Source organism: Blennius ocellaris (assembly GCF_963422515.1).
Source record: "Blennius ocellaris genome assembly, chromosome: 2".
NCBI lineage: Eukaryota > Metazoa > Chordata > Actinopteri > Blenniiformes > Blenniidae > Blennius > Blennius ocellaris.
Window position 1 is genome coordinate 30264614 of NC_137651.1, and position 23291 is coordinate 30287904.

General features: G+C 46.9%; 1 protein-coding gene across 1 annotated transcript in view; it reads left to right on the forward strand.

Moving 5' to 3' along the window:
• Positions 1–363: 363 nt before the first annotated feature.
• Positions 364–23291, forward strand: part of LOC308141166 (leucine-rich repeat and fibronectin type III domain-containing protein 1-like protein) — a gene marked incomplete at both ends in the record, with an annotated part of 44210 nt that continues 21282 nt past the window's right edge. Inside the window, 7 exons of the mRNA XM_080511212.1 lie at positions 364–410; positions 720–990; positions 4243–4443; positions 8608–8774; positions 12738–12978; positions 18766–18978; positions 19066–19376. Of these exons, the coding sequence (XP_080367338.1) occupies positions 364–410; positions 720–990; positions 4243–4443; positions 8608–8774; positions 12738–12978; positions 18766–18978; positions 19066–19376 (1451 nt within the window). The remainder of the gene's footprint in view (positions 411–719; positions 991–4242; positions 4444–8607; positions 8775–12737; positions 12979–18765; positions 18979–19065; positions 19377–23291) is intronic.

The window sequence follows — 23291 nt, forward strand, 5'->3', positions numbered from 1 at the left end:
GCATCGAGTGTCACTCAAATCAAACAGCGGGTGTTAAGTGGGAAAGTGTGACTGAACAACCAACGTCGTACTGTCACTGAATGAATGTTCTTCTTTGTTCCCGTCATGCTTGTTCTGACCACTCGAGGGCGCCGTACGCACTACTGGAAGGAATAATGAAACAGTTGGTCCCAGGACAAGTAGTTATACTCTTGATTCAGGCATTTCTTTTACAGCAGCATTTGTTTTGAAACAGTGGCATATAAGACGATTTGCTCCCGGTCCGATCATTTCAGTATAATCTATCAGTTAGCAATATTTTCCTTTGTGATGACCTGCCCAGCTCTGCCTGTGATTGGAAAGAAACCGACATAGATGGTAAACATGCCACTCAGTATGAACGCAGCAAGCACTAGCCAATCAGAGGCAGAGTAGGGTAGGTCATGGCTGACTTGGTAAAAAGAATAGGTAATCTGGCTCATAGGTATTGCTGATATGGTGGTGCATCATGGGGGACGTGAAGTGAATAGAAGTATCTGGAGTTAAAACTTCATGAAACAAAACTAAAATGATAATGATGGGGGAGGGGCTTCCAAATCCAGCCAATCACACACTGGTTGCAGGGTGAGAACAGAAGGAATCTGATGATGATGATGATGATGATGATGATGATGATGATGATGATGATGATGATGAATGAATGCAGGCTCTGAGTGGTGTCTTGTTGTGTCCCCCAGCAGGACAGCAGCCATGGACGTGGCGTCGTGGCCGGCGTGCCGCCTGCTGCTCCTCCTGGTGCTCCTGTCCTCCCTCCCCTCCTGCCTGGCCTCCATGCTCTGCCCGAAGCGCTGCACCTGCCAGAACCTGCTGCCCTCCTACACCGTGCTGTGCGCCAAGACGGGCCTCCTCTTTGTCCCGCCCAACATCGACCGGCAGACCGCAGAGCTCCGCCTGATGGACAACTTCATCACCACGCTGCGGCACCGCGACTTCGCCAACATGAGTAGCCTGGTCAGTCCCCCCCCCCCCCCCCCCCCCCCCCCCCCACACACTCTATCATGTGCATGTCGGCTTTGATGTGAGCGGCGTCTGCTTCCTGCCAGGCTTTTTGATGGGTTCAGATCCAACCAGGCTGCAGTTCGGTTTGATGGCTTGCTCTCGTTGTGGCGGCCAGAAACCTTCATCCGCAGCCCCCACTTGTCTTAAAAGAAGAAAAACATGCAGAGTTTCTGTTGTGTCGATGTTACCGACGCCTCAAACTGTGTTCAATTCTCTCTGCTGCTTCCAACCCTCACTAAAAAAGCCCTTTGGACTTCATCATCACCCAATCACCAGATTTCTAAAAGGTTTTGAAATTACAGACGGTTTTCCAAATTTGAAGGTCAGAATTTGGTCTTTTAAAGTTAAAGGATACGGTACCTTGATAGTTGGGGCGTCTGAGGCTCAGTTGGCAGAGCGGTTCTCTCTCAATCGATATGTTGCAGGCTCAGTTATCCGTCTGCGTCTGTTCCACGAGTGTCCTGGACCAAGATGCTGAAAACACCCATAGTGCTCCCACAGTGGAGCCCAGAAATAGAAATGGGGATAGATGTCTGTAGTTGGATAGATGCTGTAGAGTGACTCCACACTGTCGATGTGGTTTAAGTGTTGGATTTGGACGCCCCCCCCCCCCCCTTTGGTCTCCAGAGAGACTGGAGAGTCTACGAGGCATGTCCAACCTAATGGAGTCTCCGGGGTCGGTCCAGGACCCGCCGGAGGTTTTATATCTGTGCTGGGTTTTGGAGCGGCTCAGTGTCGGTCCCCGAGGAGCGAGTGGGGACAGTGATGTTTGGTCTCCATAGGGCACGAAGTGGGAAAGATCCGGCATGCACTCTTACAGTTCACAGAGAATACAAACACATGCTTCTCTGAGGCCTCGGTCCATTAGCAACTGCACATCCTCCCTTCTACGCTTCACCAACGCTTCGCTAACTGATGCTAAATTTAGCCTGAAGGAGAATTACAGTAAAAATGATTGAGTCAATACAGAAAATAATCACTCAGACATCAGAGATGTTTCCCTGAAACAAACCCGAAACAGCTGGTTTGTTGTATTTTCAGGATGAAGGCATCTGAAATAAATAGAAGTATTTATATAGGAGTTCTTGATGAAGCGAGAGGATTTCAAACTTTTCTCCTCTTGTCTCGTCAAACAAATGAAACATCGGCGGCAAGAACCGAGAAGCCATCGCTACATGCTTTGAACACGTCTCCAACACCAATCACCAAATAACTCAATCTAAATAAACTGCAGCATCATTTGACCAGCCCGCCCACCACATTCTCACTGCACACAAACCTGCTGTGGTTTTAAAGGGCAGAGCTGCTTCTGGTCCCCGTAGAGCTCCCAGCCTGGCACAATCTATGTTACCGATCACAAACAGCAGCAATCAGGGCAAAGTTCAGATCATTGATCATCAGATTTTCACCCTCAGTGTGGATAGCTGCTTCCCTGTGTGGTGGTGACTCCACCGAATGAGCAGCAGAAGTCTGACTGTGACCCGATTTAATGTGAATGAGATAGAAAAAAACCTTCACCTGATTCAGGTACCCTGTTCCCTAAGCCTGTTCCCTAAGCCAGAGTGACAGCGATGGACCAAATTAGAGCTGAATTCATCTATTGTGGTGAAAAACTGGCACCCCGGGATGAAGTGTAAACCCAGAGAGTTTATACTCCGAGAAAAGGAAGTCATCATTAAACAATAGAACAAAGAAACTGGATTCCATTCGCAGTGTATTTTGAGGTTCCATCAACTGGCTTTGTAATTGTATAGGATGTGGTGAGGGGGCGATTGCCTCACACTTCAAAGGTGAAAATCGGAATCCCTCAAGACAAAAAGCTTGCAGCTCAAACTTCCTGTGAGGAATCAGACTGAACTCCTGTTTACCGACTGGCTTCGGTCGTCACAGAGCAGCAACATGCAGAGGCAGGAATTCATCTTGAACCCGTCAGCCGTGAACATTACAGAAACATGGAGTCGGTGACCAGCGTGCAGAGGTTCTTACATCGACCACACTTAAATCTGCCGAGGCCTGATTTGCTTTGGTCAGATGGCCTCTCGTGCTGCTGGGAGTTCCTGTTTGGCGAGCCGCTGGCTGTGAAATCTCTCCGCCGAGGAGCTATAACTTCAGCTAATGACTTGCTGAAAGCATGGACGAGACGTGCCCACCTAATTTTAACACCCACCGAGCGTCTCCAGAACTATCAGACCTGAAAAATGCATCATATTCTCTGCGAAAGTGCCAGAGGAGGACACACTCAGCATGCGGCTGCAGTGAAAAGTCCTCACCGGCAGCCCACCCTGAAGCAAAGCTGCAGGCACAGAGATAGCAACGCGTCCGACTCTGCCCAGGGAACTACGCAATCCTCACGTGTGTTTGTTTGGCCTGGTTCCTCCTCCTGTCACCGCCATCGGCAGTAAATATTAAACCACACGGCAAACGGTGGTGCGCAAAACTTTGATTCAACGGGTCATAATTCACAGCCTGACCCACGGCCCCGGGAGGAGAGGGGACACCGTCGCATCTCTTGACTTTTTAATCGAAGACACACACCGACTGAGCTAATTCAGGGTTAATGACACTCTTCCTCGAGTGAACAGAAGCTGAGTGAATTGAACAGTTCCATTAGGTTGATTGCGCCTTCAGGTTGTTCGGGATTGATTTGCTTTCCTCCTTTTTAGCCAAGTCGCTTTTTGCAACGTACCTTTGACATGTTGTCCACCCGTCCCCGTCAGAAAGCAAAATGCCGGTGAGACGACCGTGATGCTGAGCGCCGCTGTGGGGACCAGGACCATTAGCTGCATTCCGGTCGGACTGATATATATACGCACTCATGGAGATCTCAGTAATTCTGATGCGTCGATGCTCGCTGACCTTTTGCTGGTGTGTGTTTTTCCTCCGGAGTGTGGAGCGGCCTCTAAACTCCAAACTTTTATCTATTAATGAACAGCAGTTTGATTTAACCCGTCGGTGCGTGTCTCAGCTGACCCGCAGTCCTCTCTATTAATTACTGGAGTCATTATTCATGACAGAGGGCAGCAGGAGTCCGTCCTGCTTCCTCCCCCAGCTCTGCCGCCGTAACCCGGTGATCCCTGTCAGAGTGGTGGCTCAAGAGTGACCCCTGGTGTTTGACCCCGGAAGCGTTTGGAGGAAACAATTCTCCATAAATTAACCAGGATGAAAAAAAAAAGCGAGAGTTTGTGTTGTGGTGTGTGTTCCCAGATCCACCTGACTCTCAGCAGAAACACCATCAGCCAGATCCGGCCGTACGCCTTCGCCGACCTGCAGGACCTGCACGCGCTCCACCTGGACGCCAACCGCCTCACCACGCTGGACGACTCGCACTTCCAGGGCCTGGTGAACCTGCGGCACCTCATCCTGGCCAACAACCAGCTGCACAGCATATCGGAGGGAGCCTTCCAGGTACTAAAGACAACACGGCGCCGACAATACCGCTCCCTTCGGGGCTCCCAGTGGGTTTCCCAACAAAATGTGAAGAGACAAACCCCCAACTGTTTACACAGAGGCGGGGAGCAGTGTGTTTCCAAAGCACTGCACTGCACAGACACAGTTTTCACTGTGAACACAGCGTAATGTGCAGACAACCTGCCAAACACGGACAAAAGACAGGTTTTTCTGGCAAATTTCAAGCTAATCAGACACTAAAATGGCCAAAAAAATACTTGGGCTGGACCTGATTAGCTGAATATTCGATCACTGTGGAGGTGTCTGGATATTAATTTTGAGATGTGAGTATATCGCGTGATGCTGCGCTGTGACTCCTCTTCAGTTTCACTTAAATACACCAGGGGAGTCAAACTTAAGGCCCAAGGGACAATATATACATCCTTATCTTGGTTAAATAGAATTTAGTGGGTTTTTTTACATTTCATTGTATTTTTGCACCAGAATGCTTCATTAAAATATACTTTATGTTGAGATTGTATACAGATCTGATACTGACACTGATCGTATACTGTCTGTGCTCATTTGTAAATCGAAAGGTTATTATGGCAAAATTTCAATGGCCTGGCCTACTTAAGATTAAAATGCATGCATGTGTGTGTGTGTATACACACTTGCCCTTGGATTTCAAGGCGTCCCTACATCAGAGGTTTTACTGTATTTATTAACTCCCATTAAGCCTAACTTATACTCTATACACAAAAGGGTATGTGTTGCCGTCAGCCACCACATTACAGTCTGTCTTACGTTTGTCATTCGCATTAATATTAAAGAATCTCTGAGCAGCGGACATCGCTCGTCTTGCCTCGTCTACCTGCTGCTGGCCGGACGTCACGTAATACTCACCGCGTTGCAGCATCAGACCGTATCTTTGCATCCCTGTGAAAAACCCAAATAGTTTGCCGTTTCCACCTGAAAACCTCGTTGTATAAACGAAGCCTCAGAGTCGCCGCGTCACTCAAACATGTTTGGAGTTTTGTGAGCAACTGGCCTTGTTATTAACACGCCACATAAAGGAAGTTTTATTCATTTCCTTGAAACTGGACCTTAATTTAGATTGATTTACGAATCCAGATTCTCCCTCGAGCCTCCATCGGTTCTACATTCTGTGAGTTGTCATGACACTCTATTCATTTCAGCAATGTGTAAACCCAGCATTGCTCTGAAAATGTGATAAAGCTGCTTTAACAATCAGATAAAAGTTGACGTTTGTCTTGAAAGACGTTTAAAATATTGTGGAGTTTCTGCCAGCGGCTCCGCAGGGAAATAACATGTTTGACCACGAGAGTCAGAACGACGAGAGTTAAATCCACTAAATAGTAATTGTTGCCGCCAACGAAGGCTGTGATTCATCAGCTCACAGAGACGAATCTGCCGGTGGAAGTTTCCGGGCTGAAAAACTCAGGAGAGGTTCTGACGAGAAGCTGAAAGTCAGAAGTCAAGTAGACCAGCGGTCCCCAACCCCCGGATCAATTGGTACCGGGCCGCCCAAGAAATAATTCATTATTTCCGTTTGTATTTATTATCTGAGTCTGAACAATCTTTTATTTTGATATCTCGGTCACTTGAGCGCCAAACATTTAACCCACAAGCTAGCAAAATGAGCAAAAAACAGACGTCTTTGGAAAGTTTCTTTTGGAAGGGGAAAAGGGCCGGTGAGGAGACAGAAGAACCTACAACTTCCAAGAAAAAGAAAGTTTTTAACAGACAGTACCAGGAGTTCTACTTGAAGTATGGATTTATGGCGACAGGTGATTCCCACAGACCAACCCGCTCTGCATAATGAGGCGAGCGACTCTCTAACGAGGCAATGAAACCTTCAAAATTGCTTCGCTCACTTGGAGACCAAACACCCTGGATTAAAAAAAACAAGCCCCCCGGAGTATTTTGAAAGAAAAAAAAACAGGAACACGAAAGACAGAAGAAATTACTGGCGGCCACCACATCAATAAATGCGAATGCACTGAGAGTTTTATTATATTCGCAATATAAACAATCTACGAAGAGGCCCGAGAGCATGAATCGCGCGACACAACGGATCGACGATCAAATTCGTTTAACTTTTGACAATCGATTTCATCGATCCGTTGTTGCAGCCCTGCATCGCATATCCGTGTGCATCACTTAGACTCACGCTGTGATTCAACTTGTTTCCATCGTACAATCTGCACTCAGAAACCTTCACGTCGTTTCCCAAAGTCCATTCCATTTGTGTCGTAAATCGCAGCGTGTAGGAGCCTTTAGTGTAGTGGGCTTTGTATCGGAGGCTCACTGCTTCAAAGGTTTGAATCCCGCTGCCACTGTGAGTCCCTGAGCATGACCTTTGACCCCGAGCAACTGTGGCCTCCTGCTCCTGTTGCAGCCGGGATGTGTCGAAGGCGTCGACAACGGAAGTTCTTTGTTGGTTGAACCAATCAAACTGAGCGCAAACGACGATCTTTGGCTTTCCGGCGGAGAAATTCGGACTCGTTTTCTGCTCACGCGGCTCTTTGATCTCCTCAAGCGGAAGAGAAATAGAGATTCCCTTTGTTGAGGAAGCAATAAAGCGGAGATTATTGTAATGAGACGTGAGGCATTGTGGCTTTCAAACGTCGTCCTGATTGTGTGAATTATGAGGCCAATTACAGCGACGACAACTCTCCTTCTGATCAACAGGCTGTTATCGCTCCTTCACCTCCCCCCCCCCTCCGTCTCTTTGTTTTTCTTTCTTGTTTTTTTGCTCGTTGAAATGTGTGCTGACTCGTGGCATTTCAGCCTTGTACTAATTATGAGACTTGTATGGAGGCAATTAGAGAAAACAACACGCTCCGAGTGCAGAGCATTGACCGAGGTAATTGAGCTTTTTTTTTTTCTCTCCACTCCTCTTTATTTTGGGGGGTTTTCTCTTAATTTTCCTCACATTATCTCTCCATCTCACACGGAATCTCTCCTCCTGTGTGTAATCTTTTTGTTTTCTTCCAATACGCTCAATTTGTGCTGGTTTCCCTCGTTCCTCTGCCTCATTACTTCATCCTGTTTTTAGATCCTACTTTCTTGTGTCCCACTTTTCCTCTTCTGTGAGTCTTCAAATATCAGTTTTTCTTTTTATCTCTTCAAGTTTTCGAACATCACCTGTAAATTAATGGTGGTTTATACAGCTTTACTGTTCACTGACATCCAGATTATAGAGCATCTTCCTCCTCTAACATCAGATTATAGAGCATCTTCCTCCTCTAACATCAGATTATAGAGCATCTTCCTCCTCTAACATCAGATTATAGAGCATCTTCCTCCTCTAACATCAGATTATAGAGCATCTTCCTCCCCTAACATCAGATTATAGAGCATCTTCCTCCTCTAACATCAGATTATAGAGCATCTTCCTCCTCCAACACCCAGATTATAGAGCATCTTCCTCCTCTAACATCAGATTATAGAGCATCTTCCTCCTCCAACACCCAGATTATAGAGCATCGTCCGCCTCTGACATCCAGATTATAGAGCGTCTTCCTCCTCTAACATCAGATTATAGAGCATCTTCCTCCTCTAACATCAGATTATAGAGCATCTTCCTCCTCCAACACCCAGATTATAGAGCATCTTCCTCCTCCAACACCCAGATTATAGAGCATCGTCCGCCTCTGACATCCAGATTATAGAGCGTCTTCCTCCTCTAACATCAGATTATAGAGCGTCTTCCTCCTCTAACACCCAGATTATAGAGCATCTTCCTCCTCAAACATCAGATTATAGAGCATATTCCACCTCTAACATCAGATTATAGAGCATCTTCCACCTCTAACATCAGATAATAGAGCATCTTCCTCCCACTGAGAGTTTTTGAGCTGTTGTTTGCGCCATGACTACTTTGGGGAATTTTACGTTAATCCTTGAGAAAGCTGTTCAGTACTGGTTAACCTCAGCCAGTCCAAGTGATTTGTAATGGTAATCAGTTACTAGTTATACTCCACATGTATCATCACCTATTTGAACCACGTGTTCTTTATTTTCTGCCGTTACACTATTGCAGGCGTATTTGTATGAATGAAATAAGAAAAAAAACTTCCATTTTCCTTCATGTATTTGAAGTTGACGGCTGTGCTGTGTTTTGCTCCGCCCCCCCCCCCCCCCCCCCCCGTGCAGGACTTCCTGGAGACGCTGGAAGATTTAGACCTGAGCTACAACAACCTGGTGGACATCCCCTGGGAGACCATCGCTCTGCTGGTCAGCGTCAACACGCTCAGCCTGGACCACAACCTGATCGAGAGCGTCCCCGAGGGAATCTTCTCCAACCTGCACAAACTGGCCAGGTCAGGAGGTCACACTGCACTGCAACGTCCGGCCGAGGCCACACGATGCGCCCACTCTCCGACAGCACCACATGTCCTACAGTCTGCAGGCCAACTGCAACAACAGCGATCAGCTTTTAGACATTAATGCAGTGGAGCATCAAAATAGTTCAGTTACTTCCTGCTCACTGTGTGTGAGGAAAGATTCCACCTGGACGGGTGCGCAGTCACCACAGGACACACACACACACACACACACACACACACACACAAAGAGGTTGTTGTCCAGATTTAAAAAAGCAACATAAATGGTGTGATATTCAGTGTTTCGGTGTTCCAGTTAAAATGTGTTACATGTGTATTTCTTTGCCACGCGCCTTCTTTACCAGTCACTCCGGGTCAGCTGAGCACGGCGTGCTCGTCTCGCACATCCAGACACGGGAGGCTGAACTCGGACCCCGTGAATCCAGCGATGAAACACCGTAAAACCTGACAGAGACGCTTCTGTCTGTGAGGAACGAACCCAAGTCGCACAGCTGCAGGAGCCAGTGCAGATTAAAAACGGCCTCTGACGCCGTGACAGAAATATCTGAATGGATGCCCAATAAAAGCCTCGTCAAAAGGACCGTTTGTGTCCTCTGGGATTACTTCTTTTTAAAGGAAGTGTTTTGTTTGCACCAAAGCTCCAGAATTAAAATAAACCGTCTCCAATTCTGTTTTGTCAAAGACAATCTCTCCTTCTGAGGCGCTGCTGGTTCATTTAATTGATTTTCTATCCAGTTCAGCGGGAGTTGGGTTGAGTTCAGCCGGGACCGGCCTGGCACCGGGCGGACGGGCTGCAGGTTCCGTGCACATGCAGCTGAGAACCATCGGCTCTAAACATTGACAATGAGAGAACACAGACATTCTAGTGGACGGACGACCAAGTTAAAATTAAATAAAGTTCCCAAATCCCAGGAGAATTTGGACTGAGAGTCATGACACCATGGAGGAATCATTGTTCTGATTCTTCAGCTACTGAGCATGTGCAGAAGTACTAGTTAACTGTGACCTTGGTGACCAGGACCAAAAATGGTGAATGGATTTCACTGAGAGGACTTTTCAACTGCTTGAGCAGAGCCAAAGCGCTTTACATTGTTAATCACATTCACCCATTGCTACCAGTGACGGGTCATTTCAGACCCAGGCCTTCACTGCTGGTCTGAGTCAATCCAACCCTCAATAACCTTTTAATGGCTACAAAAACCTTGTTACTGCAGAAATGCAGTCTAAAAAGCCTTTGCATCACAGATAGACACTCGTGTAGCCAGAATAAATACTTTTACTGATGAAAAAAGTCCAATCAAATGTCTTTATCTTCTCCTTTCGTCATTGTAGGTTGACAAAACCGCTATTAAATAAACACAACTATATTTTTGTTCGTGCAGCTCGCTACAGATGCAGCTAGCTAGCGCTGGAGAGTGAACTCTGACCATCCAATCAGAGGGCCTGAGTACACTGATGTCACGCGAGGCCTTGGAGAAGGCCCCGCCTCCCCAATCTGATTGGTTGAAGCAGCAGCGTGACCGACACTAGTTTCACACTGCAGACGCCTGCAGAATTGAAAGTGAAGGCCTCAGGCAGATTTCTTTACCCGGCAACAGGGGACGGCTGAAATGTGATTGGTTCAAAGCTTTAATGTGGAAGAACGTGTCTGGAAGCAGCGCAGCCGGGGAGAAGCAATGAGGAGAATCGGACAGACCATTTGGAATTATTTAAAAATGATTCATGGACAAAATATAATCAACATCAGTGTGTAATTGAGGTCTGTTGACATCATAAAGCCCAATGTACTGGAGAAAACTTACTTTGATGTTCAAAGTTTTCCGGTTATCTCAGGAAAAGCTGTGAAAGCTTCAACCTCTCGACTGGTTTCTTCTTCGCTGCAAAAACAGTCAAATCCAGCCCAGCGTGACGTTCTCTTGAGACTTTAAGTAGAACACATTTCACGTGCCCCCCCCCCCCCCCCCCTCAGGAAGTTATACATCCACCCGGACTGGAGTGACCCTTCTCTTCAATCGTGCTGTCCTTGTTATTGTTCTTTTCAACACGGAGCTGTCCTCACGAGGCCGCCGGTGCATTCACAGTAATTTAACTCTGCTGGCACAATAAACAATTAAACTCCAGTTACTGCAATCACTTTTAATTAACTTTCTCATTGGCATGTAGAAATTAACAAAAAAACAACCAAAAAAACAAGCAAGCTGCATACCAGCATCAATGCCTGTATTACAGCGGCTGGGGTTTGGCGTGTTCGTGACGTGTTCGTGGCGTGTTCGTGGCGTGTTCGTGGCGTGTTCGTGACGTGTTCGTGGCGTGTTCGTGGCGTGTTCGTGGCGTGTTCGTGACGTGTTCGTGGCGTGTTCGTGACGTGTTCGTGACGTGTTCGTGGCGTGTTCGTGGCGTGTTCGTGGCGTGTTCGTGACGTGTTCGTGGCGTGTTCGTGACGTGTTCGTGACGTGTTCGTGGCGTGTTCGTGGCGTGTTCGTGACGTGTTCGTGGCGTGTTCGTGACGTGTTCGTGGCGTGTTCGTGGCGTGTTCGTGGCGTGTTCGTGACGTGTTCGTGGCGTGTTCGTGACGTGTTCGTGGCGTGTTCGTGGCGTGTTCGTGGCGTGTTCGTGGCGTGTTCGTGACGTGTTCGTGACGTGTTCGTGGCGTGTTCGTGACGTGTTCGTGACGTGTTCGTGGCGTGTTCGTGACGTGTTCGTGACGTGTTCGTGGCGTGTTCGTGACGTGTTCGTGATGTGTTCGTGGCGTGTTCGTGGCGCTGTGGTTGCGTTCAGGTCAGCGTGTCGGCCTCACAAATGAAGCCGCCTCCCGCACACCACACTCAATAATTGAAGTATGTGGAGTGCAGCGCGCCCTCTGCTCTCGGCTGAGATTCGCTTCGTGTTTCAGGCGCCGTCATTTCTGGAGGAACAGAATTCCTCCTGCGTTTGTTGCTGACGACGGTGAAGATTTGCGCCTCCTGCATTATTGTCGTTATTACCAGTCGTCGGCGTTCCGCGGCAGTTTCCCCCCCGCCGAGACATTAGAAGAAAAGCGGGACGAGCTGTTTGTGTTCGGGTTGCATCGTTTCAGGCTATTTGTTGATGCTGTGTCATTTCATCTGGAAGTGAGCGACGTTTCCTGAGGCCGCAGGGGCGGAGCTTCATGGACTGAGCTTCAGGGGTGGGGCTTCACTGCAGGCGGAGCCTCAGGGGCGGGGCTTCAGGGGCGGGGCTTCAGACCAGTGAGCGTTTCTGCCGTTTTTCATGGAAATACATATCATTTTCTAAACGTTGTCATATAAACGTGACATTTTTTTGAAGGGAAGACACAAATTCTCTACGTTTTCACTTGAATCATTAGCATTCTGCATGAGTCATTCATTAGTAAAATTCTTTTGGTAAATTGTTATTTCTAAACAGGTTTTTTTTTAAAAGACATTAAAAGGCTTTATAAATTACGAAAACAACAAACAGCACCAACTTGATGCCCAACATACTAATTATAATGGACAGCATTTTCAAAACGTTGCCATGTAAACAAGAAAGTTTTCTGCAACGTTTTTTCACTTGATCGGTGGAAACGGCGCCCTGCATTACCCACAGTGCATCGCATATCATTTGAAGTTTTGTCCTTTTATTTCCCTCTTCTTTTTCTCTCCAAATTAGCCGCTTATGGCTTTAAATAAAAAGATTTTTGAAAGTTTTTTAAAAGTAATATATTTTAAGTAAATGCATCATATCTTTTGCTTTGAAAAGTACAACGAGAAACTGAAGCTGCCTCGGTGATTAAATGTTGAAAAGCTGACTTCAAAGGCCAGGACTTTTATTTTAAAGGGAAACATGATTCCTACTTATGAAAGAGACTTTATTTTCCCTCACCAGGACTCAAAGACCTTTAACAGCCTCTGCGTTTCCTTCTGTGTTCACGCGTTCCGTCTCTTCTGCACCTTCCAGGCTGGACATGACCTCCAACAAGCTGAAGAAGATCCCGCCGGACCCGCTCTTCCTGCGGATCCCCGTCTACGCCAAGATGAAAGGCTCGCCGCTGACGGCGCTGGTCCTGAGCTTCGGCGGAAACCCGCTGCACTGCAACTGCGAGCTGATGTGGCTGCGCCGGCTGACCCGGGAGGACGACCTGGAGACCTGCGCCTCGCCCAGGGACCTGGCGGGGAAATACTTCTGGACCATCAAAGAGGTTCGTTTCCCAAACCGCCAGCGGGTCGGCGAGGAAGCGTCCGGAAACAAATCACACAGTTCAACGAAATGTCACATTACTTCATTTCAACAAACATTTTCAGTGTTCTGTTATTATGATTACAGTTTTAAAAAAATTTAGTTTGAGTAAAAATTTTACAATATTATGTTGAAAAGCTAAATTCAGATTGTACACGGCTCTGATGAGATTAAAAGTCCTCGCGCAAATGACCTTACAATCAAACTTAGTGATTTTAACAAGCTTTAACTTAGCTGAGCTTATTTTATAATAATAATAATAATAATAATAATGGTGGTTTTTGGAGTTTTGTCAACCAAGTTAGATTAAGTTAGATAAGAAAAGGAAGTGAAGTTATAAGATAAAGTTGATGTTAATCACTTAAAGTGTTACGTTTTAGTAACTTACCCCACGTAGTTAAATTGAAATTTAACGGCGCTCAACTTTTTGTTATTTATCTTGTCTAACCAAACAAACTTCAAAACTCAACTAAAGAAACTTATTTTACCTTAAGTTGCTTATTTAAGTTAAATTAGTTTACCAAACTTAACTGATTAAACTTAAATGAAATGAGTTGCCGAACGGAACTGAATTTCCCAACTTCAATTTAACACCTGAGCTGAAGTTACTTTACTGGACTGAATTCACAAAATCTTGCTTCTTTTATTACCGAACATAACAAATTTAACTTAGGTCAGTTTAGTTCAATTTAATTTGACAAAATTAACCTTAAAAATGTTGCTTCAGTTAACATAACTCGTCTTGTTCAATCTATGAAAGTTATATTTGTCTAAACTTAATGGGCCTTTTGCAACAAACAAACTTTACTCTATTTTCCATGTTTTTAAATATTCAGTCTTTCCTCATAAAGCAGCAGCCTGAAATGTCTCGGTGTGTTATTAGTAAAACTTCACCACCAAAACAAATCCACATTAATATCACAGAGATACAACAAAGAGATCCAGATTAAAATTCACATTTCACTTTGTCTGCACATCGTTATTTCAATCCAGCTTATCACACTTGACTTTATTGAGTCAATGTTTTCATTCATTCAAGTTAATTTGATTTAGGTTAGTTGATCAAAGTTTAATAATCAGGTCTCTGCTCAGCGTCAATCTGCACAGATTTAATAATTCAACTCAACGTTCAATGTTTATGAAATACAGTGGCAGGCCTGCAGGGCCTGCAAGGCTTCTCTGCAGACTGAAGAAAAAGTTCTGAATAACAGACTAATGTTGATTATAGTTTGTCCATGAATACTAATTAAATAATTCCAAACGGTCTGTCCGCTTCCTTCCATAGCTTCCCCCTCTGCTTCCAGGCGTGTATTTCCATGTAAAAGCTTTTAACCAATCACATTTCAGCCATCACCTGTTGCCGGGGTAAAGAAATCTGCCTGAGGCCTTCACAGTCAAGCCACATTTATGCGTAATCGAGTATTTACAACACGGTGATATTTCTGTGCTTCTTGCATTTACACATAAATGCAGCTACGAGTCTCCACAAACAGTGATTTCTGAAAACTCCGGCCACAGTGGAGTTTTAGAAAACCTCTGTCTCTGTTTGCATCCAAAGAGGGTCGGCAGATATTTACAATTTGTGACGTCGTGTTTTTTTGCAGGATTCTGATTGGCTGTCGTGGCTTCATGTTTCTCGTTACACTGCCCCCTTCAGGTTTAGCATGCTCATAGCAGCTTTAAACCAGGTGTATATGCTGGTAATGAAGATTTTATTTTTTTCGGCTACGTGTAAACGTGGCCTCAGTTCTGCAGGCGTCTGCAACATAAAGCAAGCGTCTGTCACGCTGATGCTTCAGCCAATCAGATGTAGAGTTGGCGACTCAGGGCCTGCTGTCAGGCCAAGGGCGTTTTCACACCCTCTGATTGGATGGTCAGAGTTCACCCTCCAACCTGTTGGCTGCGTCTGTAGCGAGCTGCTCGAACAAAAATGTACTTGTGTTGATTTAATTTGGGTGGAGGTGAAGGAGAAGATGAAGACGTTTGGTTGCAGATTAATATCAAAACCATTTTTCAATACTGACTTTTCTAGAGGTCTTGAACGCACCACAGCACGCACCGAGGTCCGGTGCAAGTCAGTTTCAACTTCCACGGCAAGATTCTGGATTATATGTTTACCAAACACAGGCCAACTTTTAAGACTGTGAAAAGTTGACGGTTGCTTTTTCATGCATCTGCAGCAGGAAAGTTGTGAACTAAGTATATATATTTTTCATCAGTAAAGGTATTTATTCTGGCTACACGAGTATCTATCTGTGATGCAAGCCGCTCTTTATATTGCATTTCTGCATAACATGGTTTTTCTAGCCATGAAAAAGTTATTGAGCGTTGGATTGATTCAGACCGAGCACTAGTGAAAGCCCAGGTGTGAAATGCCACTGAGAAAAAGAACATAAAGAACTTGTTTATTAATTTTTTTATGTTTGCAGGAACAGTTGCAGAGGAACCGACTTCCTGTCAGAAACCAGATCAATATCAGCCGGAAAGTTTAGTTTCTTCCAGTGGTTTTGATGTCATGAAGCATTAAAACCTTCCAACAAAGAGTGAATTTCTGCCTCTGGAATGTTTTCCCTCTTCGGACACATGATGGCTTTGTTTTTGAAAGACACACAAAGCCGGCAGACGGTCGGTGTCACAGAGGAATGAACCTCAAACTATGGACTCGTGCAAATAACAACCGTGCATCAGATCAGGACGGTTTCATCACGCTTGTGTCTGCCGGGGTCACTGGGAGGCAGAATCAAGTTCAGCGAGTCCCAAAGATAATCAATACCAATATCCAGAGAGAATAGCAGCATTTGGCCTTTTCCACACGTACACATCACGTTATTGGTTTATTTAACACGGACGCATTAAATAAACATGAAAAACAAGCAATTTTTCATCAAGAGTCTCTGGAGATTGGCTACAAAGGCAACTGAGAATAGCACAAAAACACATTTTTGAATAAAATATGAACACGCAGCGAAGAGAAGGGAGTTAACTCTTTCGGTGCCGACGGGATACTTGAGCGCACAGACAGAGGGTCACAGGAAGCAGCCGCCCTCAATCTGAGCTCAACCCACAGCCCAGAAACCTCCATGCAATTTCACCCGTGAAATTTCAATAAATGAATAAATGAAAAACCACATCCCATAAACCAGAACAAAGCATAGCACCGCACCACACCACCCAAGACGAAATAGCTGAGCGTGCCAGCTGTTAAACTAATGAGCAGCATCAGGCGAACTCGGCTCCAAACGTCACCAGCGAGGAAGTTGGTGCCGTCTCTTTCGCCGCCTCTTGACATTTTTTGTCGTACTTTTGTCATTCTCAATCTTAAAGAATCTCCAATCACTCGCGCAGACGTGACGTCTCCAAACCGTCCCACTGTTTTTGGGAACAGGATGACCGGCGTGGCGTTCTGACAGCCCCCCCCCCGGTGTGCGGCGTCCAACGGCCCCTTTTGCAGCACCGCTGCCTCGTGGAGGTGTCGCGTTTCAATATGGTCCCTGTGGATGATTTATTAGCGTCATATTAAAGGAGCCTGCAGCCGCAGATGAGATTACAGAGCAGAAGCCGCGAGCGGGGAAGGAAGACCGCTGGAGATTTGTTTTCACCGCATGTTGCTGGTAGATAGCGTGGTGCTAAAGGTTCTTCACCCCAGTGCCTGCTGGGAAGATACCTTCGTACAGCGGAGCGCTGCCGATGCCTGCGGCGATAACAGCAGACATACGTGGTGTTGGGGAGGGGGGATATAGATGGCCGTGGCTCACCTGGAGGTCTCCAGGAAGCAGACCCTGGAGGCTGTTTGAGAGCTACAGTGATAAGTGGAGGAGCGGCACAAGATAAAGGTGGGATTAATTGGTATCATCTGAAAGAGGGAGACATGAAGACCTTTGTCTCACCTCGGGTAATAGTGATGGACCTCCCTGAGAGAGCTGCCGGAGGATGACTATGAGGGGATTAGCCTTGCGAAAAGAGGTCAATCTGCAGGCCGTTGTGTCCCTAATGTGTTTGGTCATATTAGCAGTCAGGAGAGTTAATGGCCTGTTTTCTACTGCAAGGACTCCACAGCGTCCATCCGAGGTCACACGCTAGCTCTCTGCTATCTGCTTCAAAATCAATCAGCACTCCTGTGAGACACCTGACCCCTGGTTTCCACTGCGGATGAATGTCTTCCAGGGAATTGGATTGCAGTTGGGGGGAACTTGACGGTGTTACAGTAGAGATGTAATTACAGCCAGGACACGTGCAGGACTGATCAGTCAGAACTCTGATACATGAGTTCAGGGCCACACCTGAAATTGATTTGTCAGTTCACGGAGGACGGATGTGGCTGAGCGACTGAGCTTCTGCAGGGCTTTGAAGCACATGAAGGTAGAACACGGTCATCAAGAGCGGATTGAACAGTAAAATATGTTGCTACGCTCAGTTTATTGTGTCTTCGTATGAAAGGTGTCATGGAGTGGAGTTTGCGAGGAAACGGTGGTGGTCTCTTGTCCTGTTGTCGTCCTCCAGGTGAAGGAATGGAGGACGAACACCTTCCATTCTGGTGCAGGAGAGAGACAAGTACCACGAGAAGGAAACCTGAACTGAGCAGAGGGTTATGAGGCAGTGAACATGGTGGCGTCACTTTAAGAAGATCGGTGGTTGGATTCAGGTCGTGTCCTTTCTGAGCAGTGACTTTATGAGGGACAGTTGCCTGTCTTGGAGATGTTTGTGGTGTTTGTGGATGGATGGATGGATGGATGGATGGACGGACGGACGGACGGACGGACGGACGGACGGATGGCATTCGCAGTCGCAAGTCACTATACAGTAGCTTACATAGCTTTTGAAGGCACAATGAGCGCAGAAGAAAGGATTCATGGCTCACGCTTTCCTGCTCCACTCTTTAGCTTTAGCATTAGCATCATCCCAAGTTGTTTCCTCTTAATCGCTAACTTCCTGTTTACTCAGGAGAGCCTTGATCTTTAACACTAGCATTAGTGTGTTCCCATATCATCACCAGATTAAATCGAGGCCCCTAATTCTCTAATTAGAAGATTTATAATACCATAAGGGTCTCAACAGAATTTAAATCCAATGGTAATCTGCATATGTCTTTATCTTTAAAATTACCTAAAGATATATTTTTTTCCCCTTTTCCTTGTTTGATTCTTCTTTTCCCTGTACTTTCACAGTTCTGCTCAGTGGAATCGAGGAACAGTAAAGTTCAATCACAGTTTTTCCCTCCAGCTTCACAGTGCGGTCTGTGGGTCAGCATGTAATCGAGTACTGAAGAGCACTCAGTTTATTTGCATCTCTGGCCCCGCGGTCACCGGGGCAGCAATCACCTCTGCTGGTTAACGAGGCCGGAAAAGTATTCCTGGAAAGTGGTTTGGAGACATTCTGGGAGTGCTGAGCAGTGTTGCCACAGCGACCTTGAAAAAGTAGCTTCCATTGATTGATTGTAAAAAGGGGGGTCTGATTGCAGTGTTAAGGTTTATTTCCATTCTTTTTGTGTCACCTGAATGCACCGTTTGAGCAAGTCGGCCTGTGATTGGCTGAGAGTGGAGAAGGGGGCGGGTCAGGTGACAACAATAACCCACAGTGACTTGGGACAGGTAACTGGAATCTGTAATTTGGACGTAGTAACGCGTTAGATTACTGGTTACTGAATAAAGTGCTCGTGAAAGAGTAACGTGTTACTAGTTAACGCGTTACCGGCATCACTGGTAGTGAGCGGGGCCTGATGAGCTCCGGCCCGCCCTTTGTGTCCCACCAGGAGGAGTTTGTGTGCGAGCCGCCGATGATCACCCGTCACACCTCCAAGATGTTCGTGATGGAGGGTCAGGAGGTCAGCCTGCGCTGCAAGTCCATCGGAGACCCGGAGCCGTCCACTCACTGGGTCAGTCCTGACGGGAAGCTGATCGGGAACACCTCCAGAACCGTTTGCTACGAGAACGGCTCGCTGGACATCCTCAAGGCCTCCGTCAAGGTAAAAAAACAATTTGCTCAGCTGATCATTGGAGGTGTAAAATGTCTCACGTGTGCACTAAAGTTAGATTCCTCTGGTGATTCACAGGACTCGGGAAAGTTCACGTGTATCGCGTCAAACGCTGCCGGCGAAGCCACGGCTCCCGTAGAGTTGGTCGTCAACCCTTCTCCGCACTTTGACCCCAAACTGGACCCGGATCCAGGACCTTCAGACATCCCAACGTCCATCAAGTCCAACGTGAGCGGAGGCCACGCTCGATCTGACCAGCAGAGGGTCTCCGTGTCGGATCTGACATCCAGCTCGGCGACCATCAGGTGGCCGCCGCAGAACCACATCCCCGGAGTCCGCATGTACCAGATCCAGTACAACAGCTCCACCGACGACATACTCATATACAGGTAGGAACCGCTGTGTGTGTGCGTGTGTGCGTGTGTGCGCGTGTGTGTGTGTGTGTGTGTGTGTGTGTGTGTGTGTGTGTGTGTGTGTGTGTGTGTGTGTGTGTGTGTGTGTGTGTGTGTGTGTGTGTGTCTTCTCACACCACCATCAGGTTCACCCACAGAGGCACAGAGTCAGCATTTTCCAAAACTATTATTTTATGAAAGTAAAACAAAATTGAATTGAATCACCACACACACACACACACACACACACACACACACACACACACACACACACACACACGAAACAGGTCTTCCCTGGAGCTTCATGACACTCTGAAATAGATTCAGCCGGCCACCTTTCCATTGTTTTTGGGTTGAATTGAAATATCTGCAGGTCCGAGCTGCGTCACTTTGCGATGCCTGACATCTGGACGGGGTATTTTATAGCCAGATGTGCAAGTAAACTGTTTCCGGTGAATCTCAGCGCAGGCAGACAGCAGTTTGACTGTCCTCCTCAGATGTCCTTCCACAGCTTGTGCAGCAGGCAGCGGGTGTTCTGTGTTACATATGGCCGCCATATTGGAGGTGAGGAGGTCACCGCAGAAGAAAAAAAAACCAACAGCATGTTGTTTTCTGTGTGTTCACTGTCATCGTACAAATACTTCGATACCAACAAACACGCCGCTGAACGACACAGAAAGACGTCCCGGAGTGAAAGAACCAGAAGAGCATCTGTGAGCTTTTCCAGCAGGGTGAAGCTGATGAGGATGGAACCACCGGGAGTCCCTGCTGTCAGCGCCCAGCGGGACACTGAGGCAGCGCGTCACACACTTCACGTCAGGCGTGTAGGGCAGCAAGGATCCTTACTCTGTTTACGGTTCCGTAACAGGAGTGTTTTACCTGAATACCCGCGGATTACGCCTCACCATACTTCGACCTTTGACCTACCTGCCTACCTACCTACCTCCTTGCTATTCATCTACTTCCTTACTACCTACCTAGCTACCTAGCTACTATCCTACCACCCATTTACCCACCTACCTCCGTCCTACCTACCTACTTATATATATATATTGTGAAATGGAATGACATAACATGAACAAATAAACACATAAACTTACATACCAACCTACCTACCTACCTATTTACCTACCTAGCAACTACCCTACCACTCATTTACCCACCTACCTCTCTCCTATCTACCTCCTACCTACTTACCTACCTAGCTACTAACCTACCTAGCTATTACCCTACCACCCATCTACCCACCTACCTCCTCCTAGCTACAAACCTACCGACCTACCTACCTGCTACCTGCCTACCTACTTACCTATCTACTTACCTAACTACTACCCTACCACCCATCTACCTCCCTCCCTCCTAACAACCTACTTAACTAACTCCTACCTGCCTAGCTACCTACCTACCTACTTACCTACCTTACTACCCTACCACCCAGCTACCTCCCTCCCTCCCTCCCTACTACCTACCTACCTGCCTACCTAACAACCTACTTACCTACCTAGCTACTACCCTACCACCCATCTACCTACCTACCGAGCTAGCTACTGAGCTACTACTCTACCACCCACCTACCACCCATCTACCTCTCCCTCCCCCTCTCCCCCTCTCCCTCCCTCCCTCCCTCCCTCCCTACTACCTACCTACCTACTTACCTAACAACCTACTTACCTACCTAGCTACTACGCTACCACCCATCTACCTACCTACCTAGCTAGCTACTGAGCTACTACTCTACCACCCATCTACCTCTCCCCCCCTCCCTCCCTCCCTCCCTCCCTCCCTCCCTCCCTCCTACCCACCTACCTGCCGACTGACCTGAATATTTGACATGAGGAATGAAAGCAGAGGTCGGTGCTCGCTGGTGTTTGTTTTGGACTCCTCGCTCTGCGTTGGTCGTCGTCAGCGTGACGTTTGTCATGTTTCAGCTGCTTCCTGTCTCTCAGTGTCTGCTCAGTGAGCCGCTGATCAGTAAACCTCTGGTTGAGGCGACAGATAACACGTCGACTCAGTGGCTCCTCTGCTTTTTAGGGTTTTTCATCTAAAAAGGTGGTGGTAATGATTTTATGGCCCTGAGTGGTTGGAATCATTTGGAGCTTGATGCGCTGGCCTGTTGAATTCAGATGGTGTTGAAAGCTAAAGCAAACAGCTCCGTTGCTCGTGCCGCTCTGCAGTTCTTGGCTCGGGCGGCTGCACAGATGGAGATGTAGAGGGAGACGTCCCGCCTGCAGCTAACAACTGTTAATGAAAACCTTCAGTGTTCATGCGGAGGGCCACGGCGAGGAGCCGGGATCCCCGGCAGGATCCAGGCAGAAGACAGGTGGAGACGAAGGAGGAGAGAAGTGTTAAAGGAAGATAAGATGAAGGTTGAGTCATCCTCTGGGGAAATCAAGACGCCGCGGCTGCAGAGAGCCCGACAGACCCAAACGTGAAGGGAAGAAGGAGCTGATAGAGCGAGCCGGTGGGAGCAAACAGGGAACAATACGAAGACAAATGGGGGAAGACAGATTAATGCAACACACTTTCACTCTTTGATAATCAAGGAAAATACCCAGAGGAAAGAATCAATGCAGCGGCAATAACTCCAAGTGCTTATCTTATCACTAATTTGCTCTCCATTTCTATAAATCCAAGCACTGCGCAAGAAATGCTTCCAGGAGAATAAACTGGTTCATGTCTTGACATGCGTGTCGGCTTTAAATGCTGCCATCTTCAGGAGATCAATGAGCAGTTCAGCCTGAGCTCAGCTTCTGAAACCAGCACTGAAGCTCCCTGCAGCAAACTCACCAAGCCGTGGTTCAGAAAGCCTCACACGTACAGACAGGTTGGATATTTGTTATCATAAAGTCCTTGGAAAGCACACGCGAGAAAGTACTGTTTAGGAGAATCCTCAGTTCTCATCTTGCGTGAGCGTGTGAGATTAGAGAGACGAGGAGATGGTCTCTTTACAAGCAGGTGGATTACTAGACCAGAGGACAGAAGATCACTGTGATGTTAATAGAAGGCTCAAGAATTCAACAAAGACACACCACTTTTACATTTCGGAAAAGTTTTGCGTTTGCATGCGGCGTTTTGAAAACATCGTCTGTTTCCACAGAAACGGCAGAAACGCCGAAAACGATTAACAATCCGCTCTAAACATTCGACCAAGTTCGATTGTATACTATAAATCTGCAACGGGCCTTCGGTAGAGCGCCGACCTGAACACACCACAATCTATAGGAGTGATCCTTTGATGACAACAAATCATCCCTAAAGATTTCAAGCAATTCGGGTTGATAGTTTTTGTGAAAAGCTCGTAAAAATGCATACACACCAACAAACCAATACATGAAAAAATAAATAAATGAATAGACAAAAAAACTTTCTGCCCCAACTTTGGTTGGTGAAGGTAACTATCAACTCTGAAGAGACATAAATTATTCTTCAGCCTGCAGCGCCTCACACTGATGATGTTTGCTTGTCAAACTGAACTAATGTACATTTAATCCCACTTTATTAACCCCCTTGGGGAAATTACATGTTTTCCTCCACATTAGGAGCATTTCTGTTCTGTCCGGTTCAGAGGTGCAGCCACATGACGGCGCTCCAGGGAGCCGACGGGGGTCAAGGGTCTTGCTCAAAGACCCACAGCTGTGACATGTCAGCTGCAGGATTCGAACCTGCAACCTCCCAGTCCCAAGTCCACTTCTCTAACCTACTCACCCCCCACACGAGAGACGGCGTTCGGGGAGCGGGTGAGACGAGGGGCGGTGCTCAGTGGTAACCCGTCAGCCGTGGGAATCGAACCAGACACTCCAGCCGGTTTTTGTTTGTTTGTTCTGGGGGTTTTTTTTGGGGGGGGGGGGGGTTCTCCCTTGTCCTATTCAGAAGCTTAGGTAAACAATATGATGTGATCGAGAGCCTTCCGGT